The sequence below is a fragment of the Cryptotermes secundus genome, unplaced genomic scaffold, assembly GCF_002891405.2.
Source record: "Cryptotermes secundus unplaced genomic scaffold, Csec_1.0 scaffold2757, whole genome shotgun sequence".
NCBI classification, from domain to species: Eukaryota; Metazoa; Arthropoda; class Insecta; order Blattodea; family Kalotermitidae; genus Cryptotermes; species Cryptotermes secundus.
The window spans coordinates 101,474-126,508 of record NW_019733375.1 but is presented as its reverse complement, the minus strand read 5'-3'; the positions used below and the strand labels follow the sequence as shown (position 1 = coordinate 126,508).

Below are 25,035 nucleotides of genomic sequence, written 5' to 3'. Positions count from 1 at the left end.
TGAACCTGTGGCCCGCCACTTTTTCAGAAGCCTGTTTACACACGACTTTGTGGGAACTGGCGAGTCAGGATATTTCTGACGAAACCTACGTGCGAATTTTCTGTAAATGTTTTTCCTTGCAATAGTTTCGACAATAAACACACGCTGTTTAATAGTGAACTTCATTTCCACCGTCTGTCGACAGCTGTAAACATTCCACTCCACTTCCACAGCAAGACAAAGACTGACTGTTTAATGCAACCTCGGGTTCCGATTATGCAACCATCGGCGTAGGAGCACTGCAGTCGCGGGGAGGAGTTGCATCCGTTCTGCGGTGGTATGACTCACGGCAAATTGCAGCCGCGGCGCGCACTTGATTGTACGCACTGTATAAACTATATATAAACTATAAAACTTGCTTCAAGAATTCCATTTCTTGGTTCCACAAAATGAAGAACTGCAGCAGTAGCACAAGGGACACACTGCTGAAACCGTCCTGAGCACAAAAACAACTAGTTCTTCCTCCCATGAAATAATTATTACTGGTTTAATGGTATATCATATAATTATACGCAAAATTTTATATTTTATTGCCAAGAAATTAAAATAATGCTATATTATATGGAATATATGCTGCCAAAATTGTCACAGGCATGTACAGATTAGCTGACTGGATGCCACAACCGCCTGTCCAGGGACTCCTTTTCTGGAGACAGATGGAACAAGATTCTGAAGCTGCCTGTTCACCTCCATCTCATACCACGCTTCAGAGCTTTTAGAGTATGAGCTCACAATCCTAGATAAGCCTCAGAATTCAGCCCACTTCCTGTACAGCTCCTCATAGTCACAAAAGCACTATTTTGACCAAGACATAAGAACATTATTAGGCTTTTAAATAATTTAATTCCAATGACTAATCAGAATTCAGAAGGTTGGCTGAACAAACCATAATTTTTCTAGGAGGCAGATAAATTAGCAAAGTCTGGATAATATTTACTTCTTACACGAGTGTGGTGAGGGGGCACGTGGTAGCGTAGTGGTTGAGGGGCTATGCTACAAGCTGGAAGGTTGCAGGTTCAAATCCCTAATCCTTCCAGCTGCACTAGGCCCTGGGGTTTACTCAGCCTCTAACAGAAATGAGTACCAGGAATTAATTAAATAATTTTCCTGGGGAGCAAAGCGCGGCTGGCGCGTAAGGCTCACAACCCTATGGGCCTTCACGGTCTGGTACAGGGATTGTAAGTAATCAGGCCAAAATTACATGAAAGTATTGTTTAAGATCCCTTTTAATGGAAGTATAGAATCCACACCTTTAAGTACAGTGGAAGTTTCTGCTCAAAATGGCCTTTATTAAACCTGTTTTCTTTTTAATCAAGAGTGTTCCGGGAATGTGACATTCTGTGGTCTTGCAGGTGGATACTGGCCACGTGGAGGAACTTGCTGCCTGCGCCTTCAGAATTGAAATGCGTAGGGTGAGGAATTGGTTGGGTTACTCATGCAGGCTGCAAGGAACGTGGCCACTCAGACCCATGTGAAGGAATGTGGAAATGTGCCCCAGGCTGCGGCTGTGACAGAAAACACTGGTATACTGAAAAGGGCCATTTTCATGCCTAGACATTTGAGCTGGCCCTGACTCATTTCCTTACTGCCTCCCTTGGGTGTCAATGGCCACGTCCTTGCAGCCTGCCAATATAACTGAATAAATTCTTCACATTTTACACTTCAACCCTAAACATCCCAACCCAACATCCTCCTCTGGATGTGCCCATAGACCAGAAGTTATTACAACCCACAAGACACAACCTAAACAACTACTGCCATAAAAACCCCAAAAACTAAACCTTAAGGTTAACGTACCCACTTATATTTTACCTTTCCACGCTGTAGAATGTGCAATGAACAAAATTTACACTCCAATTTGGGGCCTATAGGCACAATGGATGCACAGGTGCAAACTTATAAGGTCAGAATTATAATTGGAATCAGAATCTTAATAGTATGCATCCTGTTGTGTTAAAAACAAGGTACATAAAATGCATACAAAAGTATGCAGTCTACACAACAATATTCTGTATTTAAAACAAAGTAGACACTATTGTATCAACATTTGTTTTTATTGATGCTACGTGTTTTGACCCTCATACTGGGTCATCATCAGACATACAATGATACCAGTCTCACTTGTTGAATTGCATCTAATACTTCAATAAGGATCCTTTTTGTGCTCTTGAGTGTTTTTAAATGCATAAATTGAATCTTTCAGTTAAAATTTTAAAATACTTAGATAATAAAATTTAAAACATTAAAAACTAAAGATTAGAATATAAAAACTAAAATTGTACTAAAATGGAAATGAAATATTTTGTGATGGATCTCTTTAAAACTTTGTGGCCACTACATGTCGACATGATTTTCTGGTGGTAGAAGCTACTATAATGTTGGGCACCTGCATATCAGGTGTTTCCTGATCGTAGTGGTGCACCTCTGAGGATGATTTTTTTGAATCTAAACATGTAAGGTGAATGAAGACTGAAGTGCTGTAAACTTGTATGTCACACTGGACTGAAAATTATCCACTTTGTAATTAACAGTGTGATGGACCAGAATGAGACAAATCAAATAAATTAAATTTGTTTGCATTGGAGGTACAATGAAACAAGAAATAATATTTCAGTACTAGTCTAACCAACTGAAGATAAAGTAATCCCAATAATGTACAAAAATTATCATCTCTTACAAAGTAGGTACTTTGTCTGCATTACAAAGACCAAACAGTTGATTCTGTTTAGGAAAATAATAAGTCTTTATTCTAAGAATCATACAAAGTACACTTTGTAGGGGAAAGAGCCGATTTTTAATGTTTAAAGATGTTGCTACATGTCATAACCACTGAGCCTTGAAGAGTTAAATGGTTTTAACAAAGCCGATATTTTAATGCTCAAAGCTGCGGTACCTATAGTCACTGCACCCTTTTATATCATGGTCTTAGCTATTAATGGCAGACGGAAGGCAATGATTAATTTGTAAAGTACACCCCTTTAGAGATCTGGTGAGATTTGTATTAAGTAAATGGAGGTTATGTTTATGTCTGAATTCTTTTTAAACTTTCTACGTTTTCTACAGCGAATAACAGGGATGGGTAAGAATCTGTGTAAGTTGAAGATTTTCTTTAAAACGTAATTAGTAACAACTGACGAAAAAATGTATTCACCAACGATGATAAGTCATTAACTCAACGTATCCGCCGAACCTTCCGATGGTATAGCATGACGTAAACATTTCAAGTAGATAACAAAAACAAATAGCTCATGTCAAAACACCTAAATTATAACTGACGTAAGTTATTGTTAATTTATAAGTATTACCTTGTCTCGACACTTTCATACTAACTTCGAAGGCACAAAATACACATGCATAACGGAATAACTTCCTTTACAACTTCTACACATTTATAACCTATTATTTAAAGAGCTAAATTTGACTTTTACACATTACGCGGGATGCCATGCTTACTTGCGATTATCACTTGTTTTGGACCTTGTATCTCCTTCCGGTTCAAAACTGACATTTTACGTCATTATTGCTATTGTATAGATCATTCGTTCAATTAGACTTAATGAGGTTCATTAATCAAGTTTTATTCATCCATTCATTTAGATCGTATGATACAACTATGCTTTTTAGTGGATTACTAAAATGATAAGTACTGTAGTCTAGGATGCAACGCTATATAGTCAGAAGTTCGCAGTTTCGAAGGAATATATTCCTCCATCTTCAGGGACGAGGTACAAACAAAGCAAGTAGCCAGCAAAGCTGCTGGATATTACATTGGTTTACACATCGACACTGAATATGTTCCTCCGAAACATCAGTGAATTTCTACCAGACTACACTGAGTTGTATTGAAAGGAACTGGCACTTTTCACAATCACTGCTGTAAGACCCTCACATCCATCATATTGACCAAATTGTTCACTTCGCATTAGACATTTAGAAAGACTTCTACCATCTTCAGGTATGCTTATTTAAATATAAGTTATTCAAAATTACTGGGGTTTTGGACTTTTTCCATCGTCCGCAATTTTAGGTTATAGAGGTCATGACATTTCGGAAACTGGATCTGTTTCCGTCTTCAGGTGAGAAAGGAAGACACCTACTCAGTTGGGCCTCTTAGAAAGAGCTAATCTCAATCACTGGACTAGTGACTGTCACACAGAATTATTGGGTTACTGGATCTTTTCATGGGTCCAGGTCCAGTGATTGAGATTAGCTCTTTCTAAGGGGCCCAACTTAGTAGGTGTTTTCCTTTCTCACCTGAAGACGCAAACAGATCCAGTTTCCGAAACGTCGGGTCCTCTATTACCTAAAATTCCGGATGATGGAAAAAGTCCAGAACCCCCAAAACCCCAGTAATTCTGCATGTTGTCCACCTATGTCAGAGCCCTTTAGAATCTAATTAATAAACGCTATTATTCTGACATTGTGTGATTATATGATTAATCAATTAATGAAATTTTGGTAGTTATACTCAATTATTAAACACCACTTAAGATGGCAGAACTCTACTGAGACATCCTGGATGACATGAATATTTCACTAAATAGATTAATTTAAAATTACCTTTACCTTTATAAAGTTAGCCTGAATTGAAAATACTGTGTAAATGCAATTTTAAAAAATGGGAAGAACTAATTCCCTGCTTTCCTGTCATACAAACACAGGCTGCATAGGAAAAAAATTTTGGGGGACACAGAAACGCAGATAGCCCATTGCCTACCAATGACATAGGGGAGGGGGGCCAGACACACACATTAGCAAGGTGATGTCAATAAACCTAAAATATTATGGGGATACATAGGCAGAGAACAAGGCAATCTTATAAGCCGTTTACTTTTATTTTAATAAGGAAAGTACACTAAAATAAAAAAAAAATTATTTGAACCAGAAGTAACTTCAATACCAACTTCTGTTGATGGTTAGGCAGCACATTAGTTGAACAGAGTGGGTTTGCTGTTAACCAATTCCATGAAGCTGAGTTGTCCTTGAGAGACCACAAGCTCCTTAGCTACTCAAGAATTTCCCAATATTTTATTGAACCCAAAGGTTTATTACCATGTTCACAAGAGCCCTCCGCTGGTCTCTATCCTAAGCCAGATTAATCCAGTCCACACCACCTCATCCTATGGGTGTGTCTGTAAGATCCATTTTAATATTAATCTCCCACTTATGTCTAGGTCTTCCTGGTGGTCTCTTTGCGTCTGGCTCTCCCATCAGAATCCTACATGCATTCCTCTTCTCCCTTGTGCATGCTATATGACCTGCCCATATAATCCTTGATTTCATCATTCTAATTATACTTGGCGAAGAGTAAAAGTTATGAAGCTCCTCATTATGCAGTTTTCTCGAACCTCCCGTCACTTCATCTCTCTTCGGTCCACATATTCTCCTCAATACCCTGTTCTCAAACACCCTCAGTCTATGTTCCTTCTGCAATGTCACAGACCAAGTTTCACACCCATAAACAACTTAAGCTAAGGAAACTGGATATAAGGTTTGGTACATGGCAAAAATTAAGTTTACTTTCTGATATTAACCCTATGGAAACTGATGCAACATGGTGTATCAGCCTACCACCTTTTACTAACAGGGACTCACAAGTCTCACACTCTCCTGTTTTGCAGCAACTTATGCAACTTATCATTTAAATAACAATGGATGTTTGTAGCTGTTGTTTTCTTCATATGCACTATTTCTTAAAACACTAGCTTTAGAGGTTCTGTATCATTTGGAGTGAGAAATCATTGCAATTTTGATATTCACTGCCCATGGAGTTTAAACCTGTTAACACAAACATTTTACTGCTGTCAAATCCACTGACTTCCTTCATTTCAGATTATTTTTTTCTGCTTAAAATTCTTCCATTACAAAGAAGTTACATTCAGAGGTTATTAAGGGGAGCAGACAGAGATTCAATGATACCTTAACCCTGACTTTCATTGCAAGATAAGGACAATAAGCCAAGAATAAACTCTGACCTGACTCAACTGAATTTTTTTTTTGGCATTTGGCAATAAAAATTGCAAGAAGTTCTTGGAAATACTGATCACCTACTTTCCTTTTAGTAAAAATTGAATATTTGATACAAGTGGGGCAAAACTTTGTTATGTATGCATAATAAATCAATAAAACAACATAAACTCAATTTTTATGGAATCTGAATTGCGCACATATTAAAACAATCTGAAGTGGTAAATTTGTTGTCAGAGAGTTGTCAATGACAACGAGGGCATAATGTGGTATGATATACATATCAAGATTAATGATGATCAGTCCAGGTATTCAAGGAATAAACCTCAACAGTTTTTTTTGGGGGGGGGTTAATGTTAGTACTAGTGAAGGGATAGATTTATGAAGTATGTCATTCTGATAGGCTCAGGTGGCATGATACATATACCAATTTTCATAAAGATTGCTGCAGGCATTCAAGCAATTTCAAGGCTGTAATATCAGTATTACTGATGGGAGAGCTTTATTTAGTATGCTGGAGACAAGAGCCACAATGTACCAAGTTTCATAAAGGCTGGTTCAGGCATTCACAAGTTGTTAGAAAGGGATGCGCATACAGACACACAGACAGCAAGGTGTTCTCACAAGCCTACTTTCATTTTCTTCAAAATAAGGAAAGTAGGCTAAAAGCATTCATTAGACTCTGTAAGTTTTACAGCTATCAGTCATGCTCAGATGTACTTACAACGTTTCATTATATATATGTCATGTCATGTTACTATGGACCAGCACTTATTAAGCAATACGATGTCCCCAGTTTTCAGGCTTTTATTTTGTAATTTCCTAAAAAATCACAAAACTCTTGTACTTCAAATATATGTCATCACAGTAAACATGAGGATCAATATTAAGTAGCACCAGTGTTACTTCCAAATCAAACACTGCACAATGGCCATTTGATACTGTTGATGTAATTATGGTGTTTCAGAACACGGTGACCTTATAAGGCACAACTTTTGTATCAGAACTGTTCGACTACACTATCCGCTGAGGAAACTGTGTTTCTTTTTAAACAATGTGACACCAGGGTTCTTGGATCTACCACAGCAGTGTGACACATCGAAGAAACTAAGGGTAACGTGATGTCCATCACTGAATTGGGAGGTGGATGGGGACCCCAAAGAAATTCTTCTTCAGAAGCCTAAAAACTGTGCTGTGTAGCTCTATGATATTGAATGTCCAAATCAGAGTATCTGGAAAGTATACAACATCCTAAGGAAAAAGTCAATACATATGAATTATGCAGATCAGATATTATGTACCATTTTCACAATTATACTACATATTTTGAACGTTTACACAACATACAGAATCATTCTTATAGAGATCTTCTTATATTTAGTAATGACAAAGAACCAAACAATTATAAGAACAAGATCTGTGAACAAAATGACAGATCAAGAACACATCAAAGTTTTCAACATAGTATTATGTCAATCTCAGCCATGCCAAAGCTCTGGTAGTTGAATGCTGGCTTCTAACTGTAGATAAGGCTCAATCCTGAGAGATTGCAGTCTGAGTGCCACAGGCAGGCTTTCCTCTCAGTTTCTTTTGGTTTTCCCCTGTGAATCACACTGCCACCATTACTCCATATTCATTTCTCACCATCCACTCATGTGTCCAATAGCTCTTGATCAAGCAGCATATTATCACATACTCAGTCATTAAGTTAGGCAGCTACATCAGCCCTTGGCTATTTATTGAATAACATCATCTTTGAAAGTGCCCATAATGTAAACATGACCATGAGGGTTCTAAAGGGTTCTCATGATAGTGTATAACTCTCAGAATTACTGGGTTTTCAAACTTTGCCCATTGCCCAGTATTCTAAAAACTAGAGAACACAACGTTTTGAAAAATGGATCTGTTTCCATCCTCAGGTGAGGAGGGAGACACCTACTCTGTTGGGTCCCTTAGACACAGATATTTCTAAGGACCCAACAGTGTAAATGCCTCATCCCTCAGTTTCTGAAACGTTGTGCTTTTTAGTTTTTAGAATACCAAACGATGAGACAAAGTCCAAAAACCCAGTAATTCAGTATGTCTTGATGTTCTCCTTTCATCACAGACTGGGTGCTGGCCTTCTCTTTAAATTGTTTCTTGGCTACCTTTTTATCAGCATCCGCTATCCACAATCTTTGTCATCCCCCCTAAACTGGGAATCAACTAAACTGAACTCCATAGTCACATTTTATTACAGTAGTGGATGGAAAAGATCACAGATTATATAGTGATGCAGTATTAGCTGCAGTGTTTATTTAGCAGTAAACAATATCAGAGGATGAATACATCTGGTGAAGTTGCAAAGAAAATTGAGGAGGAAGATATAGTGACCTATTTGAAGGCAGTAACTGGCATGGCTGAGGACAATGGAAAACCTCCAGAACCTTCATCCAAGATTCAAGCAGGGTGCGTACTGAATATAAGTTAGTGTTACTGGTTGAACCAAAGGGAAGAATCTAGACTGGTTAAGGGGCAGACATTAAGAACAAAGGAAAACTATTTATATATTTCAACATTACTAAAATACAGTGAACCATCCAAACCACAAAATTTGGGATAGCTAAATTTTTGGATCTCGTTTGCTTGTACATAAAGGGTTCACACTGAAAATATTTTACACAATATCTCAAAGGAACCTAAAACAATTTTCATGTTTGCGAATTTCTGTTACAGATAGATTTGTGGTGTGGAAGTTCTCCCATGTTTCCAAGAAATAAATTAAATCTCTAAAATAATACAGATTATTTTAGTAACTCCTCTTCTTGGTAAACTTCACTGTCAGGGAAGGCTAAAATTTCTTTTTGGTGGTGTTTTCCAAATGTCCCTCATAAGTCTGCAAAGTAAAAACATGTCAATTTCAGTGATATAACACAGGAAACGTAAATATCATACTAAAAGCAATAATCTGTATCAGTGTAAAGTATAGTGTTCTTCATGTGTAATACAGTACAAGATTAAGGTTCAATTATCAATGATTCACTATCAGAAAACAAATCTTTTTAAAGCCATTAAGTAATGGAAGATGATGCCAGAAACTAATTCACGTTACAAACTGTGACTAATTCCCTCTTCTACCTCTTGTCCAGTTCCTAAACATTTACATTATGTAAAGACACTACACAGGTTACACAAGACTCAAATTATGGAAATTTGACCTTACACAAATACTTCCATACTGCACCAATAAAATTCTCAAGATATGGTAAATTCTGTGTTATATACAGAAACATGAGTGAAATTAAATGTTGTTGCTGTAAATCTTAGTTTTCTATGCGTACAATGATTATTTATTCCACACTTTAATTTTTTCTCCAAAGCACAAACACGTACATATTGTGATGTGATGGCTAACAGTCTAAATAGTGGGAAAAGAGGTGACCACTGCTAGGCAACGGGGCGGTAAACACATTTCCACAGCAGCAAACCAATATGCAATAGAGAAAATGTTGGAAGTGGTGTTTTTGTGTGGTCCATAATGAGGTTATGCAGTGACGACCAACAGGAAAAGTTCATGAGTCAGAGGTTAGAAGTCATGAGTTACAGGCAAGCAGTGGCAGTTCATGGCTGGCTGTGTGGAGTCCCCATTATTAGCAGCCACTACCTAGCAACTTCTAATGATGACAGATGATGCTCTCTGTGCAATGTAGTCATAGCGATTTATAGTTTGTGTAAATCTGTGAGATTGTTATAATAATTTGTAGTTGTGACTTACAATCATTTGTGTGCACATGTGCGTGTGTGTGTATATTGGTAATGATTTCAATTATGCCAAAAAATTTGAGTTATGCAAGACTTTCCAATAGGGAATGACTGCATAAGTCAGGGAAGCTTCTGTATGTGTAAAATTAATACACAGCAACCATGTAAAAAGGACAAAGAGTGAGAATCCCTTACAGAAAGAGGCTAGCTGAAAGGTGAAAGAAAGAAAATATTACAATGGATCTTTGATGGATCTTGTGTTTGACTCTGGACAGGAATAAATAGCAGGCTTTTGGCATGTCATGGATTGCTCTGAACCAGGGAGATTGCTGGGTGACATTTAATACTTGCTGTATTAAGTGTATGAGGAAGCTTCGTACTCTTTGCTTAAAACATGTCTGAGGATTTGTCATACCTTGACTAGCCAACTCCATGGAAGAAGAGTCACATGTTCAATGTACGAAGGATATCCGGAAAGTAAAGCTACAAAGTCCAGAAAATATTTGTAAAGCATATTTTTTAGGGGGGGGGTTCACTTGTAGCACTTTTACAACACATCTTTATTTACTCTTCAACATAGTCACCATGGATCGCAATGAACTTAATGAGCCTGGGAACGAGTTTTTTTTTTATTCCAGTGCTGTAGAAATCTGCCACCTGTTCTCTTAGACATGGAGAACAGTTCTTGACACTCCTGGATATTGATCAATGGTTAAATGTCTGTCAGCATGCATGTTTTCATCAATTTTTTGAATGATTTCATCAGTGACAATGGATGATGGCCATCCACTCCTTATTTCATCATGAACATCACTTCTTCTCACTTCAAATTCACGACACCATTTTGCCAAGTTTTGCCCATTCATAACATATTCACCATAAAGAGAAACATGATGGCAATGAAATCGAATTACTGCATGAAACTCACACTTGGCAGGATTTTGAATTGACATGACCATTTTAAACATACACTGCGAGCACAACGTTGCCGTGACTGTGGCCAGTGAACTCAGCCGTGTCATACGGTTCCTATCTCACATGGCAGCACTGCCATTCNGGGGGGGGGGCACTACATTTTTTTACTGCACTTCTATTTACTTTCCAGATATCCCTTGTATGCTGTATATACAGTCTAGTAAATTTCTAGTGACAACATAATGATCTATGTCACTAGCTGATGATGCACCCTCAAAGATGTTTTAGACACAGCTCATGGCGAAGCTGAAATCACTCTAAGACTTTACAGTGACATCTGTACTTACAGTTTGAGCCACTCTGAACAGTGACTCAGCCATGGCATGTCCAGTTTGCTCCACCATCCAAGAAAGGACACTATTTTTATTTTTAAGCAAGATATATGGCTGGTCAAATTCCTGAAAATTTGTAAAATACAATCACACAAAGGTACTTCTATTTAAAACAGACTTTAATTTGTATGAAATTCACTGTAATTGTTTCAGTTAAATGTGCACAAAACTGCATAATTCAATGACATATGAAAGTAATTTATGGCCATTTAATGGTTCTGCAGAGGAGTGAGGTGCACTTTGAAATATGAAATACAACTCACCACAACATGCCCAGCGTCCATGACAAGGATACGATTGCTGTCCATTACCGTGTGCAGACGATGGGCAACTGTTAACACTGTACAGTCCGCAAACTTACGACGAATTGTTGCCTGAATTAGTTCATCGGTCCTAAATTCAGAAAGGCATAGTGTTACAGCTTCCAACCCAAAATATATATCGTAATTTCAACTTCTATAAAAGAAAGTAATTTATGAAGATGAAAAAGTGTCACATGAGCCACTCTTACTTTAAACATGACTGTAGAGGACTGGGATAATTTCTGAGAAAGCCAAACAGTAGCAGTATGAGTAATTCAGTAAGAACAATTTAAACATATTTAAAAAAAAAATATATGCTGAAACTACTACATCAAAAGATCTATGAAATAATGCCCAGCATAATACAGGAAGTCTGAAAGCATTCACACTGCCAGCATATTTAGTATTCTGGCATATCATAAAGCTACTTAAATTCAACTACCAGAGTATTCATATCCAGGTATGGTTACTACCCTACAAATGCTACTGGATGCAGTTTCTTGTCATAGGGTGACTGAAGAACAGTCTTTCGTGTTATAACCAGTATAATTTGGAATAAGTCCACTGATGTCTCTCTGGAACATCGATGGACTTCTACCAAATTACACACCATTACAACACAGATGATCTCATTGTAAGAACACTTTATTGATAAACTGGAGGCAGCAACAAGCATCCATACTTACCATCCCCACATCAGCAGGGAAAGCATCAAAAGAGTCATATACCTCATAACCTGAACCCTGTCAAGACCGATACAAACTTTACCTCCAACTGTTCTTTTTGATTACATGCCCATTTCCCACTGGAGAGCAACATGCTCCCCGTACCAACCCTTATTCCTGCTGCAAGACCTATGTTATCAGGCTACCTTCTCCTCTGGCCTCAGTTGCCCTGTAAAGTATCCTGAAAGGGAACAGTGTCAACACACAGACACACCAGAAGCTGATGATGAAAATTAGATACAGGCTGTAAAAATCTATGGATAAGAAGTTTAAGTTATAATGAACCAAACATGAAAGCAACTCCTAAACTCATTTCTACCAGCTCTGTTTGCACGCAGTCCTTTTTAAGTACATCATATAAACGTAAATCTATCCCCTGTAACCTCCCAAAGTTGCCTCCACCTTGTCGTGGTGGTGGGGCTTGTGTGACTCTGCAACCTGGAGAGATATGCCAGCAGTAGTTTAAGGTAGGTAGGTAGGTGGGTGGTTGGGTGGGTGGGTAGGTCGGTAGGTAGGCAGGCAGGCAGGCAAGCAAGCAGGTATCCCCTGTAACAGGCTGTGGAGGCCCACAGGGTTGTCAGACATCAAGGCTGCCACACTTTCTTTTGTATATATATACATTAACTGTTAGTGTGAACATTAAACCATAAAAACTTAATAACATTTCAGTTGTTAGTTTTCAGTCATTATCAGCTGGCCACTTGACCCAACATTCTTGAATTAAAAAAAAATCTTTCATGTACTGTCATTCTCAACAAAAGCCATATGCTGCTCAGTACTGCTGTATCTCATGACAGTTCGACAGAAACACAGCTGACTGATCACAAGAACAGATGTGCAGTGTATGGCATGCTTATTATCAGGGTGGCTGTACAGAGGACAACTGTCTATGTCACTGAATCACTGTACAAAATGCTGTAACTGCTGACTGAACCCCTCTGCATTTCAGTGATAAACAGATCTGGATTTCCATATATATGGTGCTGTATAGTCTGACAGGTGGGTACCAATGTTTTGGAAACACATACTGCCTTTGCCTTCAGGACAGAAGATGGAAGAAACATGCTCCTCTCACACACCACTGGTACCCACCTATCAGATTACAGTGGCATAACCCAGCATATAATGCAAATCTTCATCACCATGAAATCCTCAAATCTCGTAATCCCAACTGTTTATGACTATATCTCCAAAAATTAGACACAAATTATGATTTATATTTCCATACATCTATGTTATATATGGGTGACAATATCACTCACTGTGGGTCCACATTGGCCGTGGCCTCATCCAGCACCAGGATCTTGTTGTTCCTGATGATGGCGCGGGCCAGACACAGGAGCTGGCGCTGACCCACACTGAAGTTAGAACCGCCCTCTGACACCCTGTGGCTCAGTCCAGCGGGCAGCTCATCTACAACCTGCTTCAGCTCCACCTCAGCTAACGCAGCCCACAATGCAGAATCTGAGTACTCGCTGAATGGGTCCAGGTTCTCTCTCAGTGAGCCAGAGAACAGCACAGGCTCCTGTGGGATGATGGAGATCTTGGAGCGCAGGTCATGGAGACCTACTGAGGCAATGTCTATACCATCAATTTGGATTTGACCACTCGAAATGCCTGCCAGACGAAACAGAGCTGCTATGAGAGAAGATTTGCCTGCTCCAGTGCGACCCACGATGCCCACCTATATTTCAAAAGGAACAAATGTATTTGGCATAATATATTGTGACATGTTGACCCCTACCTCCCCAGCTGCACGTAGCGGTAATGTAGCGCTCATGTAATAGGCGAGTAATCACCCCGCATCCTGGTAGCTATGCAACGCGCGGTGATGTCACGAGCGGAGCCGAAGTGAGCCGAGAGGAGCCGACATTAGCCTAGCACGCGATCTTCAAGCTATGCAAAGCGAATCAACAGCGGTGACGTCACCGAGGGATATAGCGGTTGCTAGGCAGCAGTCAACAACTCCGGACAGCGTGGCTAGCAACACGGCACCAGACGACAATTGTCCGATCAAGGCTACATAAGGAGCAGCGAAGGCTATTCACAGCCAGTCAGTCAGTCCTGGAGTGGCATTTGGAGTGTACTAATTGTGATACTGCAGATAGCAGTAATCGTAAATCTGTAATTTGGGTGATTGTAAGTGCAAATGTGAAATAAAATTCGCTACATCAAATACATCGTGAAGCTATTTGTCGCGTTATACGCTCAAGACACGTGACAATATATTAGCCATTAAATATATATTTGGAATAACAAAATAAAATAGAACACACTGTAATTGTGGAGAAGAAAATCCACCATCCAGTGTCAGCTTAACACTTCGCAGACCGGCGATTTAAATATTTAAATCATCCTGGGGGCCAGCATTTTTAAACATATTACCCTAACTTGTGCACTGTTCACTTTAAAAATTAATATAAAATATCCTAATTAATTTTTTGAGAACACTTGCCAATGCTCCTAGAAGTGTTTGAGGGCGTGATATTTCTGGAAACATTCCCCTTTGTGAAGTGGCATTACACAGAACTTGCAAATGTAGACATACTCCTTTTTTTGTGAACTGTGCAAACACGGCATTGCCTAGAAGGATTCTTCCCCTTGGAATGTTTATTCTTCACAATTTTCACGAGGGTATTTTTCTGCATATCACTCGAGAGTCGCCCTGGAGGTCCACATGAGACGTTCGTGGGGTGGGAGTTGATGGGCCCGGTCATACTAAGTCTTTGTGTGACCCTGGTTCTGCCGCCACCATCTGGACTGTAGCCCAGGCCTATGCCACATTCATCAGAAATGCTTTGTGTTTCAATTTTGAATCAGGGTTTAGATTTCTTTTTAGATTTTTTGCTGTCCCCACAATGTAACTATGCACAATGTTATTACCCACATTATTGTTGGAGCTACTGTCACTTTTACTGGCTGTGGCCACAATTCCTTGTTGTCCCCCCATCACTGTCACTGTCTGAATGACAATCCATTACTACGCGTCTCACAAGGCAGGCCAGCTAGGTCATCAGAGGAGAATTTGTCCTTGAGCCATTCTCCCCACTAGCCATTGGCTGATACACACAGCTTGAAGAAGGCAAAGCATTTTCCTTTATAGTTGGTTAAGTAAACAGTGAGGTCAAGTTACTGACTGCTAACTAAACATTCCAGAGTCTTATCATGCATCTGCAGGTGGTCGCATGCAATGTAGGTGGCTCCAGAGCGATGTATAGTGTGTTGCAACTTATTGTGTTCTAAAAACATATTAATATGCGACTGGTCCGCCACGTTTAAAAGCGAAAAATGTATTAATGCATGCGCGGTCCACAAAGTGTTAAGTGGTTATAAATCACAGAGAAAAACTGAAATGTGTTATATCACTTTTTGTGGTTTTCCTCAGTCCATCCAGGCAAATGATAGGATAGTACCTCATACTCGTATTAGGCTATGACCACTTCTTTCTATATCCTTTCAAATTCTTCTTCCATTAATCATCCTACATTAGACACTGTATTAGTCTTGAGACACAGCACCATAAAATTAACAGTACAGTCTGGTACTGTTTTCTGGTGAATGTTTTTACAATACAGTAGACTTTATGGGCACACTCCAAAAATTCATACCTGTTACTATAATATTATGGATAGTCAACATATGGCTGTGACAGTGGCTTTTAGGCATGGGATTTAACACTGACCAGTGTCAGTGGAAGATTGCCGAAAAACTTAAAATGTTTCACTGACCCTCTAACATATCTAAGTACTGTACCATTTCCTATAAAAAGGAAAGTACTTTGTATAAGTAGGTGCTTATAGAACTGTTCATAACTTCAGCAATTTTGTCTTACTTGTTCTGCACAAACAGTTCTGGCCAAAATGGAAACAGTACAGTAAACTCTGACAGGAGAGACAGGGGGTCTGTTATCACTGATGTCCACTATATTTGAGGGAAGGGATATTCACAGAAGTAAACTAATGGTTACATAGCCAATACATACAATGAACACACAAACATACACTCTGATTACATAATGGTTTTTATATTCGGGTTATTTTCTTTAAATATCTAACTATGAAACTTTCATTGTGCCCCAACATCTCTAAAAACCCACAATTGTACATAGCCAGATTTTGTCTCTTACATCCAAAATCTGGGTATATTATAAGGAGGGTTTACTGTAATTCCTCTTATAATTACCTTTTCTGATGACATCACAGTGAAACTGACACATTTCAAGACTGGTGGACCATCTTTGGAATAAGCGAGGACAACTTCATCAAATACAATGTTACCGGAATTTGGCCAGTTTCTGTGTGGTTTCTTATCTGTAATACAAAAGCCAAATGCATTTTTCTACATACAAATTTCCTCTACCAGCTGAGAAGCTGAATGATAGTTAGGACTTTCAAGGGACCCAACTGTGGAACACAAACCTCAAAAAACTGAAAAAAAGAGAAACATGACAAAAGAAATTACCTACATATTTTGTAAAGTAAATTCTTAACAGAAATAAGCTGTAGGAATTACCATCAGGTACTGCCTTTTCCTTTAACATGACAGTACCTCAACTTAGTCCACATACCACTTCCTTCTACATCCTTTTCACTTATTCACTATCATCCTACCATTTCACAATACACAGTGTAAGATACTGACAGTGATGACAAATAATTAATCAATTAATTCATTCATTTCTATGTTACAAGAATGAATCCCTTGAAGATCATAACGCCATGGGTACACTTCAACCTCTGCAACCCTCCAGGGTCTCCAGAACTTTTCTTTCACAAATAAGAGAAAATTTTATCACCTAATGGTCATGTTCTCCTGCACCATACAAACAAAAATTGTTGGATTAACTCTGAAGATGTTGGAACTGAGGTTCTCACAGCAGAGACTATGAAGAGCAAAGTCTTCTGGTCTGCAATGCTGTGTAGTTCAGACATTTTGGAGAAATGAGAGGAATTAAAAGTTTGATTCTCTGCAGGGGCAGGAGATTTCTTCCCCTCACCCACAGGACCTAAACTGGTTCTAGCCTCCTATACAATCAGTACCAGGAGATGTTTCCTGGTGACAAAACAACTGGGGCATGAAGCCAGCCACTCACCTCCATTAATAACAGTCTTCATGGCACAATGCTTGACTGACTAGGTATTTTACACTTAAGTTTCTTGGGGTGGGGTGAGACTGAGTCCATTTGGTACTTCAGCCACCAACTGGCCTTACAGTACCAGCTCTGGATGGTAGATGATGACAAGTGTGGAGCAGTCAGTGAAATGAGAACTGGCAGAGGAAACTGAAGTACTTGGAGAAAATTGCCCCAGTACCATTTTGTCCACCACAAATCCCATATGACTGACCTGGGCTTAAACCCAGGCCACCGTGGTGGGAAGCCGGTGGCTAACTGCCTGAGCTATGACATGGCCATACTCTTATCTTACAGAATGGAACATGGAGAAATATGTAGTTTTCAGGTTTCAAAAAGCAAAGCTAATCTTGTTACCATGTATATGAATTTCACCCCTCATAAGAAATGAATTTTGAAGGCATGCAAGACAGATGGACCAACCAAAAGGAAAGTTTCCTTGCTAATTCGTATGTTCTGCGAGAGTACTGCAGTGGTTTATTTCATATGTTGTGTATTTGTCACTCTCTGTGGCTTAGAATACATAACTTCAAACTGTAGGTTCGGTTAGTGAATAATGAATTGGAGAGGATGTACAGGAAAATTACATAATTTAGGTACAAATGTCTCAATTTCCTGGAAGGACCAAAGAAAACCAGGGAACCTCAGTCATGATACTCCATTCCCAGACAGTGTAGCTGCATGCTGTATCATTTTCTGTGACACACCTGTTCACATTCTGACCCACTGTAGGAGGCTTTCCATGCTGCTCCATCATGACAGTGTGCAAGACAATATATCACTCAGTGTCACAATGTCTGTGCAATGTTACTGAGCAAACTGGCTAAGCGGTAACACTCACTTTCATTCTGGAGGTGCTCAAACCTCAGTTGGGACACTGATTACCCAGTATGAGGTTTTTCTAGATTTTCCTTACCCTTTCCAGACAAATTCCAGCATAGTACCTCAATTAGGCCATCCTTCCCAACACATTTACTATCATCCAAACATCCTACTGCATACAGTCTAAGTTACCAACAGCACTATTAAATCAATCACAAACAAAGTAATAAAATAATTGAATCTGTCAGAAACTCTGCTGCTGAAAGACATGTCTTCCTTGAACATCATAACAGCTTCAGTCAGGGCCAAATTTTCTGTTGGGTTGTACACTTCCCCATTAAGGAAATCCACGACTCAAATTTCAACCATGAGACTGGCTATCCTAGCTAAAGTTCTACACTGTTTTCCTCAGCCCCATACAGAAAAAAAAAACATACAGTAGTCCACAACCACTTCCTTCTATTGGATCATTCCTATGAACATACTTACCAGAAGGAGACTCGAGTGGAGGCTCACTCTCAAGACTGGTATACTCTAGCACACGCTCCAAGGAAGTCATATTGTTCTCCAGCTCTGCTGACTGTCGCATCCCCCACTGAATCATTCCTATCAGTCCTATGGACTGGGTGATAGCCAGTCCTACATCCCCACCATGTGGTCCTGCAAGTATTTATACACATTATGAGTACACTATACAGAAGGTAGTACTTCCTTTTAAGTCATACTGGTAGTTGTCCACTCTAACTGTTCCTGACCGCCATCCTTAGTATTACTGTGTTGGCATTCCGCGGTCAGGAGACCATGTGTCCTGTTACCATGTAGTGAAATTACTTCTTTAAATGGAGCCAACAGCGATGACATTGCTATACACAAACTTGTTTTGCTCCTCTGCTGACAGTAACAGGTTCATTCTTATCCTGAAGGGTTCAAGTCCAGAAATGTTCTATTCTGTTCAGACTTTGGTCCAGAATGTGACTGGGATCTGTCTCTCTATGTATATAACTATTTATCTACTACTACATGAATGAAAATTATTCAGCTGGTGAGAGTGAAAGTGCTGAGAATAGCCAGTACTAGAGTCTGGCTGTCAGGAACAGAGGCAAGTTCTGTATCAGTGGCAAAACACTCATGACTAAAACAGCGCACCACACTATACCATTTATTTTTCCAAAGGTGCAAACTTTCTGCAATGAAAAATTTTCACATATCTCTGTATTACAAATATAATGAATTTCCAGCATGGGCAGAAAGAGGGAGAGATAGACTTTGTTGACAAGCTGACTCATGCTAGCACTGTCAACTGCTGCAATTCAAATAGAACCAGCATGTTGTAGCTACTATGTAAAGACGAAGCACTTACATGAAAATTTTAGAAGTCTGAGACTGAAAAATAAAAGTTAAAATCAAGATCAAAGTAATTTTTTGTTGATCTGATCCCAAAAATTCAAGACCCACACATGCCTATTTTATTTTTTCTCCCCTTCAAGGCATTTCAGAATTCCCATCTAGCATTTCTCACTTCCTTTGACACCTTGAGAATCACTGATGCTGCAAAAAGATTACAGTTCCTAAGGCATAGTCAAGAATTTGTCCCCCCTTTACAAATCATACAATGTAGGCAAGAAGTAATGCTCTGACCTGTGTTCAGGGAGGTGGCATCTGGTCCAAACATTGACTAAAAAACTGACATCATTCACCATGATGTAAAATAATAATTCTGGTTTCTATTCATAAGGGACATGCAATCCTTATCCTTGTCTTTGAATATGTAAGAACAGACCATAACGACCCGTCTTCTGTGCGGACTGAAGACATTCACTGAAGAATCTGAGTAATGAGAGCCAATCTCCGCCTCGCATTCAAATCATGCACCTCCCAAATGCGGGGAGGGAATTTTAATCATTGAATTGAGAAACAAATCTTGACCTCAATGAGAACAATTTTGCAGTCAGCAACTTCAGGAAATTTCGAACAACTGATTTTGCTCCACAAAGTAGCAAGCCCTGATCCATCAGAATCATGACAGGTTGATAAAATCATCTCTTACCATCTTCCTGCTCATGGTGACAATACAGTATGACCCGAGAATGGGACCTTTCCAAAAAACATGATTTATGAAAATTTTTCATTGAAAAAAATCTGATATCAAAAGGGATAAGTAACAAGCTTTAATGCACTGTAAAACAGTGACTAGTGTTACAGATTGTGATTACTGTGAAGAAATTTGTCTAATAAAGAAGATTCTTGTGGCTGTCTCAATTCTACACAATTGTCCATATTCCCCTTCCCATTCATCTTGAACTGAAAAAAGGTCCTTCCTGCACATGCCTACAAAATGCAACAGCTTCTCAATGACCACTTATTACATATCATGATGAAAGGAAATGCTGAGCACAGTCACAAAACTGATTAAACTAGCAAACAAGATCCAAGCATATCTATAACTGCCATTAACAAACAGTTCATAATCTGTCATCAATGTAATCATCAGCAGGGTTCAGAAAGAGTTGAATACTTCCTGCCACGTCCTGTTGTCATGCTATTACCTCTATCGAGGAACAGGAAGCTGAAGGTGACAAGACCAATATACATGAGACAGGCAAAGTCCAGCCACAGGGCAAAAGCCCGACTTGATGCAATGAACATGAACCAGGCAGATGAATGCAAGTCCTGAAATGACATAACATACATCAGTGAGCATATGACAGAGGGGCAGGAAGAAACTTCCCTCACCCCAGAGGCAGTGACAGATAAAGCACTGCTGGAATCAAGACTGGCAGGTGAAGTCACTACATTGACGGAAACATGCATCTAACTGCAGAGTGGAATACTTTGATTTAATGCATGGTTACTGCTTGAATGAACGTATACAGTGAACTCCATATTTCAGGTTTCTTTTGGGTGCAGTAGATTTGAATTTCAAGGTGTGGATGTAATTAAAACAAAATAGGTCACAGTATAAATCTACATACATTTGGTTTCAATTCATCTTCCAAGTAGTATAGCATTAATACTGCAAACTGCAGTTCAAAAGATCAGAAATGTATTAATTCCGAAGTGGGGAGATGGGAGCATGCAACAGCATAGTTGGTTGAGGCACTATGCTACAAGCCAGAAAGTTGCAGGTTCGATTCCCAGTATCGCTGACTTTTCAATTGATGCAATTCTTCCAGACACTTTATGGCCCTGGGGTTGACTCAGCCTCTTACAGAAATGAGTACCAGGAATATTCCTGGGGTAAAGGGCAGCTGGTGGGTGGGGATGACAACCTCACTGCCATCTGTGAGCCGACAGTCTAGAAGATGTGGGAGCCTTGTCTCATACCCCTATGGGCCTCCATAACCTGTTACAGGGATAGCTTTACCTTTTCTTTTTTCATTAATTCTAAACCAAAATAATAGGTAAATCATAACAGAAGTAATATGATCTTATGTATACATTACTGTATGAATCCAAAATCCATAACTACCAGTCCTTACTATTACCCCCAGGCACATTAAACAAAACTGATATTCCCTAGTGAGAATTATAAATTATCACAGTTGCTGGTACAAGCCCGAATCAACGTTATAAGATGCAATACTCATTGCTCTTCAGCAGAAGCTATGTTGTGCCATATGTCTGGTAGTCGAACTGTTTCTGACCACTGCTGGATTTGAAGTTCTGACAACAGTGACTGTGAAATGAAGAGTATAATCTTCTGGGTTTAACACCATGTTGTCTAGAGACAGCCTGATGTTTAGGCAGAACATATCGTCTCCATCTTCAGGGTCACAAAGTAAGTCCAACAAGAAACCAGCAGAACTAGGCAACAAGCTAGGTTTTGCTTCTGCTCCTTTCACACTTGGCTTACTCTTAGATCCTGAAGATGGAGGCAAAATGTTCTCTGAAATGTTGGGTTCTCTCCGAACTACGAGGTGTTAGAATCCTGAAGACCATAGTCTTCATGTTTCTAACTGACTACAGTTAGTTTTTTTTCGGTGTTATTAAATAATAACATACAACATAAATATGAGCCTCCAAACACCATATCAGCCATTGTGTATATATGTCCATATAAATATTACATACATTATGATTACAACTGCCGACTTCCAAATACCATGACATATACAGCTTTTACCTGTACTTTTGACTATGTAACTGGTTATTTTAAGACTTCAACTTTTATTGTGATTTATATTTTATACTCACTCATATCATTTTATACCACTGTATACACTTGGAAGTTTGGTACTGTATCCTATATTTGATATGCAATTCAATAATGAAAGTTTAATGAATCAATACGAAGACACACACACATCCAACATTATAACGCTCGCAGCCAAAAAGGAAGGACACATCACAAGACACAGTATACACAAAATATAGGAAAAACGACTCCCATAGTGGAGGAACCATACAATACGCGAGTTTGAATTAAGATGTATAAGATGAATAATCTTAACAAGTTTTAGTGTATACAAATTTTATTATAGTTGATGAAGAATGTACATTTTAATAATTTTATGAAAGACACATGATGGCAAGCAATGCAATAGCTTAGCATAAATAACGCACCTGAGGATGGCACAATGTTGCCAAAACATGTAGTGAAGTGACATGTGAAACTTAGTGCACTACAAGACGGCTATTACATACATATCATGGATGAGAACCAAATAATGTCACTTTTACCACACGTTAGTTACATACCTACCTTACCTCAGAGCAAATGGACTCTCCCTTCCCACATCATGCGTGTGTGCAGTGATGAGAAGAACAGAGCCTCATGTTAGCTGGTGGTTTAATGTAGTGTTGTCATGATGTTTTCGAAACAGGAACAATGGAGTTGGATAAAGACTGAATGTGCCAGAGGCCGTACAGCACGACAGTGTCATCAAGGTCTTTCAGAGGCTTGCAGGGAATCTGCATTGCCTTACAGAACAGTGGCAAGGTAGGTAAAAGCCTTCAATGAGGGACACCAAAATGTGGCAGACATGCGTCGGCCAGGTCGTCCTAGTGTCAGTGAAGAAGAAGTGTATGCTCTTTCCGCCTTACTGGAGAGTGACTGACACCATACGATTTGTGAGCTGGTCCAAGAGACAGGATCAGCACATACGACTGTGCTTCACATTTTGAAAGAACGCCTGGGCATGAGAAAAAATGCATCACGATGGGTTCTGCATGATGGAAATGCAGAAATGGCTATGATACGACGCTGCTCGTAACCACTTGGAGCGCTATGAGCGCGAAGGAGAGGCTTTCTTATGCCGTATCATTACGCTGGATGAGACATGGGCCAAATCATACAAGCCACAAATGAAACGCCAATTGAATGAATGGCGTCATTACGGGTCACCACGAAAATCAAAAGTTCGTTAGAACCCCAGCAATATTGAAAGTTATGGCAATTCTCATGTACAACTGTGAAGGTGTTATCCTAATGCATACCATTCCACGACAGCAGACCGTCAATGCGCAGTATTACTGTTCACTTTTGGAACACAACCTGCAACCAGCTTTGAGAAAGAAGCAGCGACACTTTCTGCAGAACCCACCAATCATTTTGCAGGACAATGCTCGGCTGCATGCAGTGCAAGCTGTGGCTGATTTGTTCGATCGATGGGGCTGGGAAGTGCTGTACCATCCACCATACTCCCCAGACTTAAGCCCGTGTGACTTTGACTTGACTCCTAATGAAGGAATCACTTCGTGGCATTCGCTTCAGAACTGTTCTAGAGATTCTTCAGGCAGTAGACCACTGCTCCATTCGAACTATCAACACAACAGGCGTTGCTAAAGGTATCCTATGACTTCCACATCACTGGCAACGGATTGTACACAATGCTGGTGACTACATTGTAGGACAGTAAAACTTCGAAACATGCATCTATTTTGTATTAGTTGTAAATAAATAGTTTCCACTATTAAAGTTCCAACCCTCATATGTCTGTTCTGAATTTCAGTGTGATGAACAGTTCATCTGTTTGTACCTTTGGAATGTGTTGACAGCAGTAGTACGTTTCAATTTCCCACTGGCATACAATACCATAGTATTGTGAATCTAATGACAACGTAAAGACATACACCATCACACCTTCCACGTTATTTTAGACCAAGATCACCGCTATGCTGAAATAAACCCTATGGGGCTTTGTTTTGCTGCTTCACTCAAAACCTTACCTGATGACTATCAAATTCTTTTTCAAGCAAGGCTTCATTGCCAAAAGCACGTATGGTAGTTAGACCCTGCAGAGATGCACTGAGATGTGAGAAGACAGGACTCCGAGCTGAAAAAGGAAACAACTGCTTGCAGTCCATCTGCCACTGTAGGAATGCCATTAACCTTTAACATACGGACTTTTAAATTGCCGGGAGCCCTCTGTGGCCAGTATTTCAATTGCCTTAATTAATTAACATTGCAAACTTTCAGAAAAATATCCATATTTTCCGTTCTATGCAACCTAGAAATACAAACTAAAAACAACCTGAAAGACAATAACATTTTCTACATATACACAAAAGGGCAATTTTTACAAACGAAAATTAACTGTGATTATTTTGTCATGAAATGCAAAATATAATCTTTATTATATATGTTATGAAATTTTACCCGTTGCTATTTCTTCAACCTTGAATCATGGTGATATTGTAAATATAATCACACTGTATACAATAATATTTTGCTGAGACTGTACACGAGCTTGAACTGCGTCACTTCACAGTTTACGATATGTTTCACATCCAGTCGACTCACAAGGGAATGGTCTGATCTGACATGTCAAAACCTGCCCTGATTTTTTTTTTCAATTCAAGAGTACACACAATAAAATCCACTGTCAAAATTTTAGCTGCTAATACGCACTGCAAGTATTTTTAAAAAACTGCCGAATTTACTCATTTTTTCTGTATGCTGAACTGCTTGTACCAGAGGTTTGTACAACCCCAGCCTAGGCTGAGTCAGCCATGTTGCATGTTGCGTACTGCTCTGCTAGGGGTGCACATTTCTCCAAGGG

At 39.3% G+C, this 25,035-nt stretch overlaps 2 protein-coding genes across 8 annotated transcripts in view; both read right to left on the bottom strand.

The window, feature by feature from the left end:
• The window catches only part of LOC111868152 (beta-1,3-glucosyltransferase), a 47,913-nt gene extending 44,398 nt beyond the window's left edge, over positions 1–3,515 (bottom strand). The window contains exon 1 of the mRNA XM_023858579.2: positions 3,345–3,515. Within this exon, the coding sequence (XP_023714347.1) occupies positions 3,345–3,363 (19 nt within the window). The 5' untranslated portion in view covers positions 3,364–3,515. The remainder of the gene's footprint in view (positions 1–3,344) is intronic.
• A 2,968-nt stretch (positions 3,516–6,483) lies between these two features.
• LOC111868147 (probable multidrug resistance-associated protein lethal(2)03659) overlaps positions 6,484–25,035 on the bottom strand; it is a 59,850-nt gene continuing 41,298 nt past the window's right edge. For 5 of the 7 annotated variants that reach the window (XM_023858567.2, XM_023858565.2, XM_023858569.2 and 2 more), the window contains 8 exons: positions 24,203–24,309; positions 20,581–20,704; positions 18,524–18,694; positions 16,264–16,391; positions 13,344–13,765; positions 11,318–11,447; positions 11,010–11,120; positions 7,892–8,881 (listed from right to left, as the gene is read on the bottom strand). In XM_023858567.2, coding sequence (XP_023714335.1) covers positions 8,837–8,881; positions 11,010–11,120; positions 11,318–11,447; positions 13,344–13,765; positions 16,264–16,391; positions 18,524–18,694; positions 20,581–20,704; positions 24,203–24,309 — 1,238 coding nt within the window. In that variant the 3' untranslated portion in view covers positions 7,892–8,836. Of the gene's footprint in view, positions 7,239–7,891; positions 8,882–11,009; positions 11,121–11,317; positions 11,448–13,343; positions 13,766–16,263; positions 16,392–18,523; positions 18,695–20,580; positions 20,705–24,202; positions 24,310–25,035 lie in introns of those variants that run through there. The other 2 variants (XR_002843464.2, XM_023858571.2) reach the window with 2 other exon arrangements.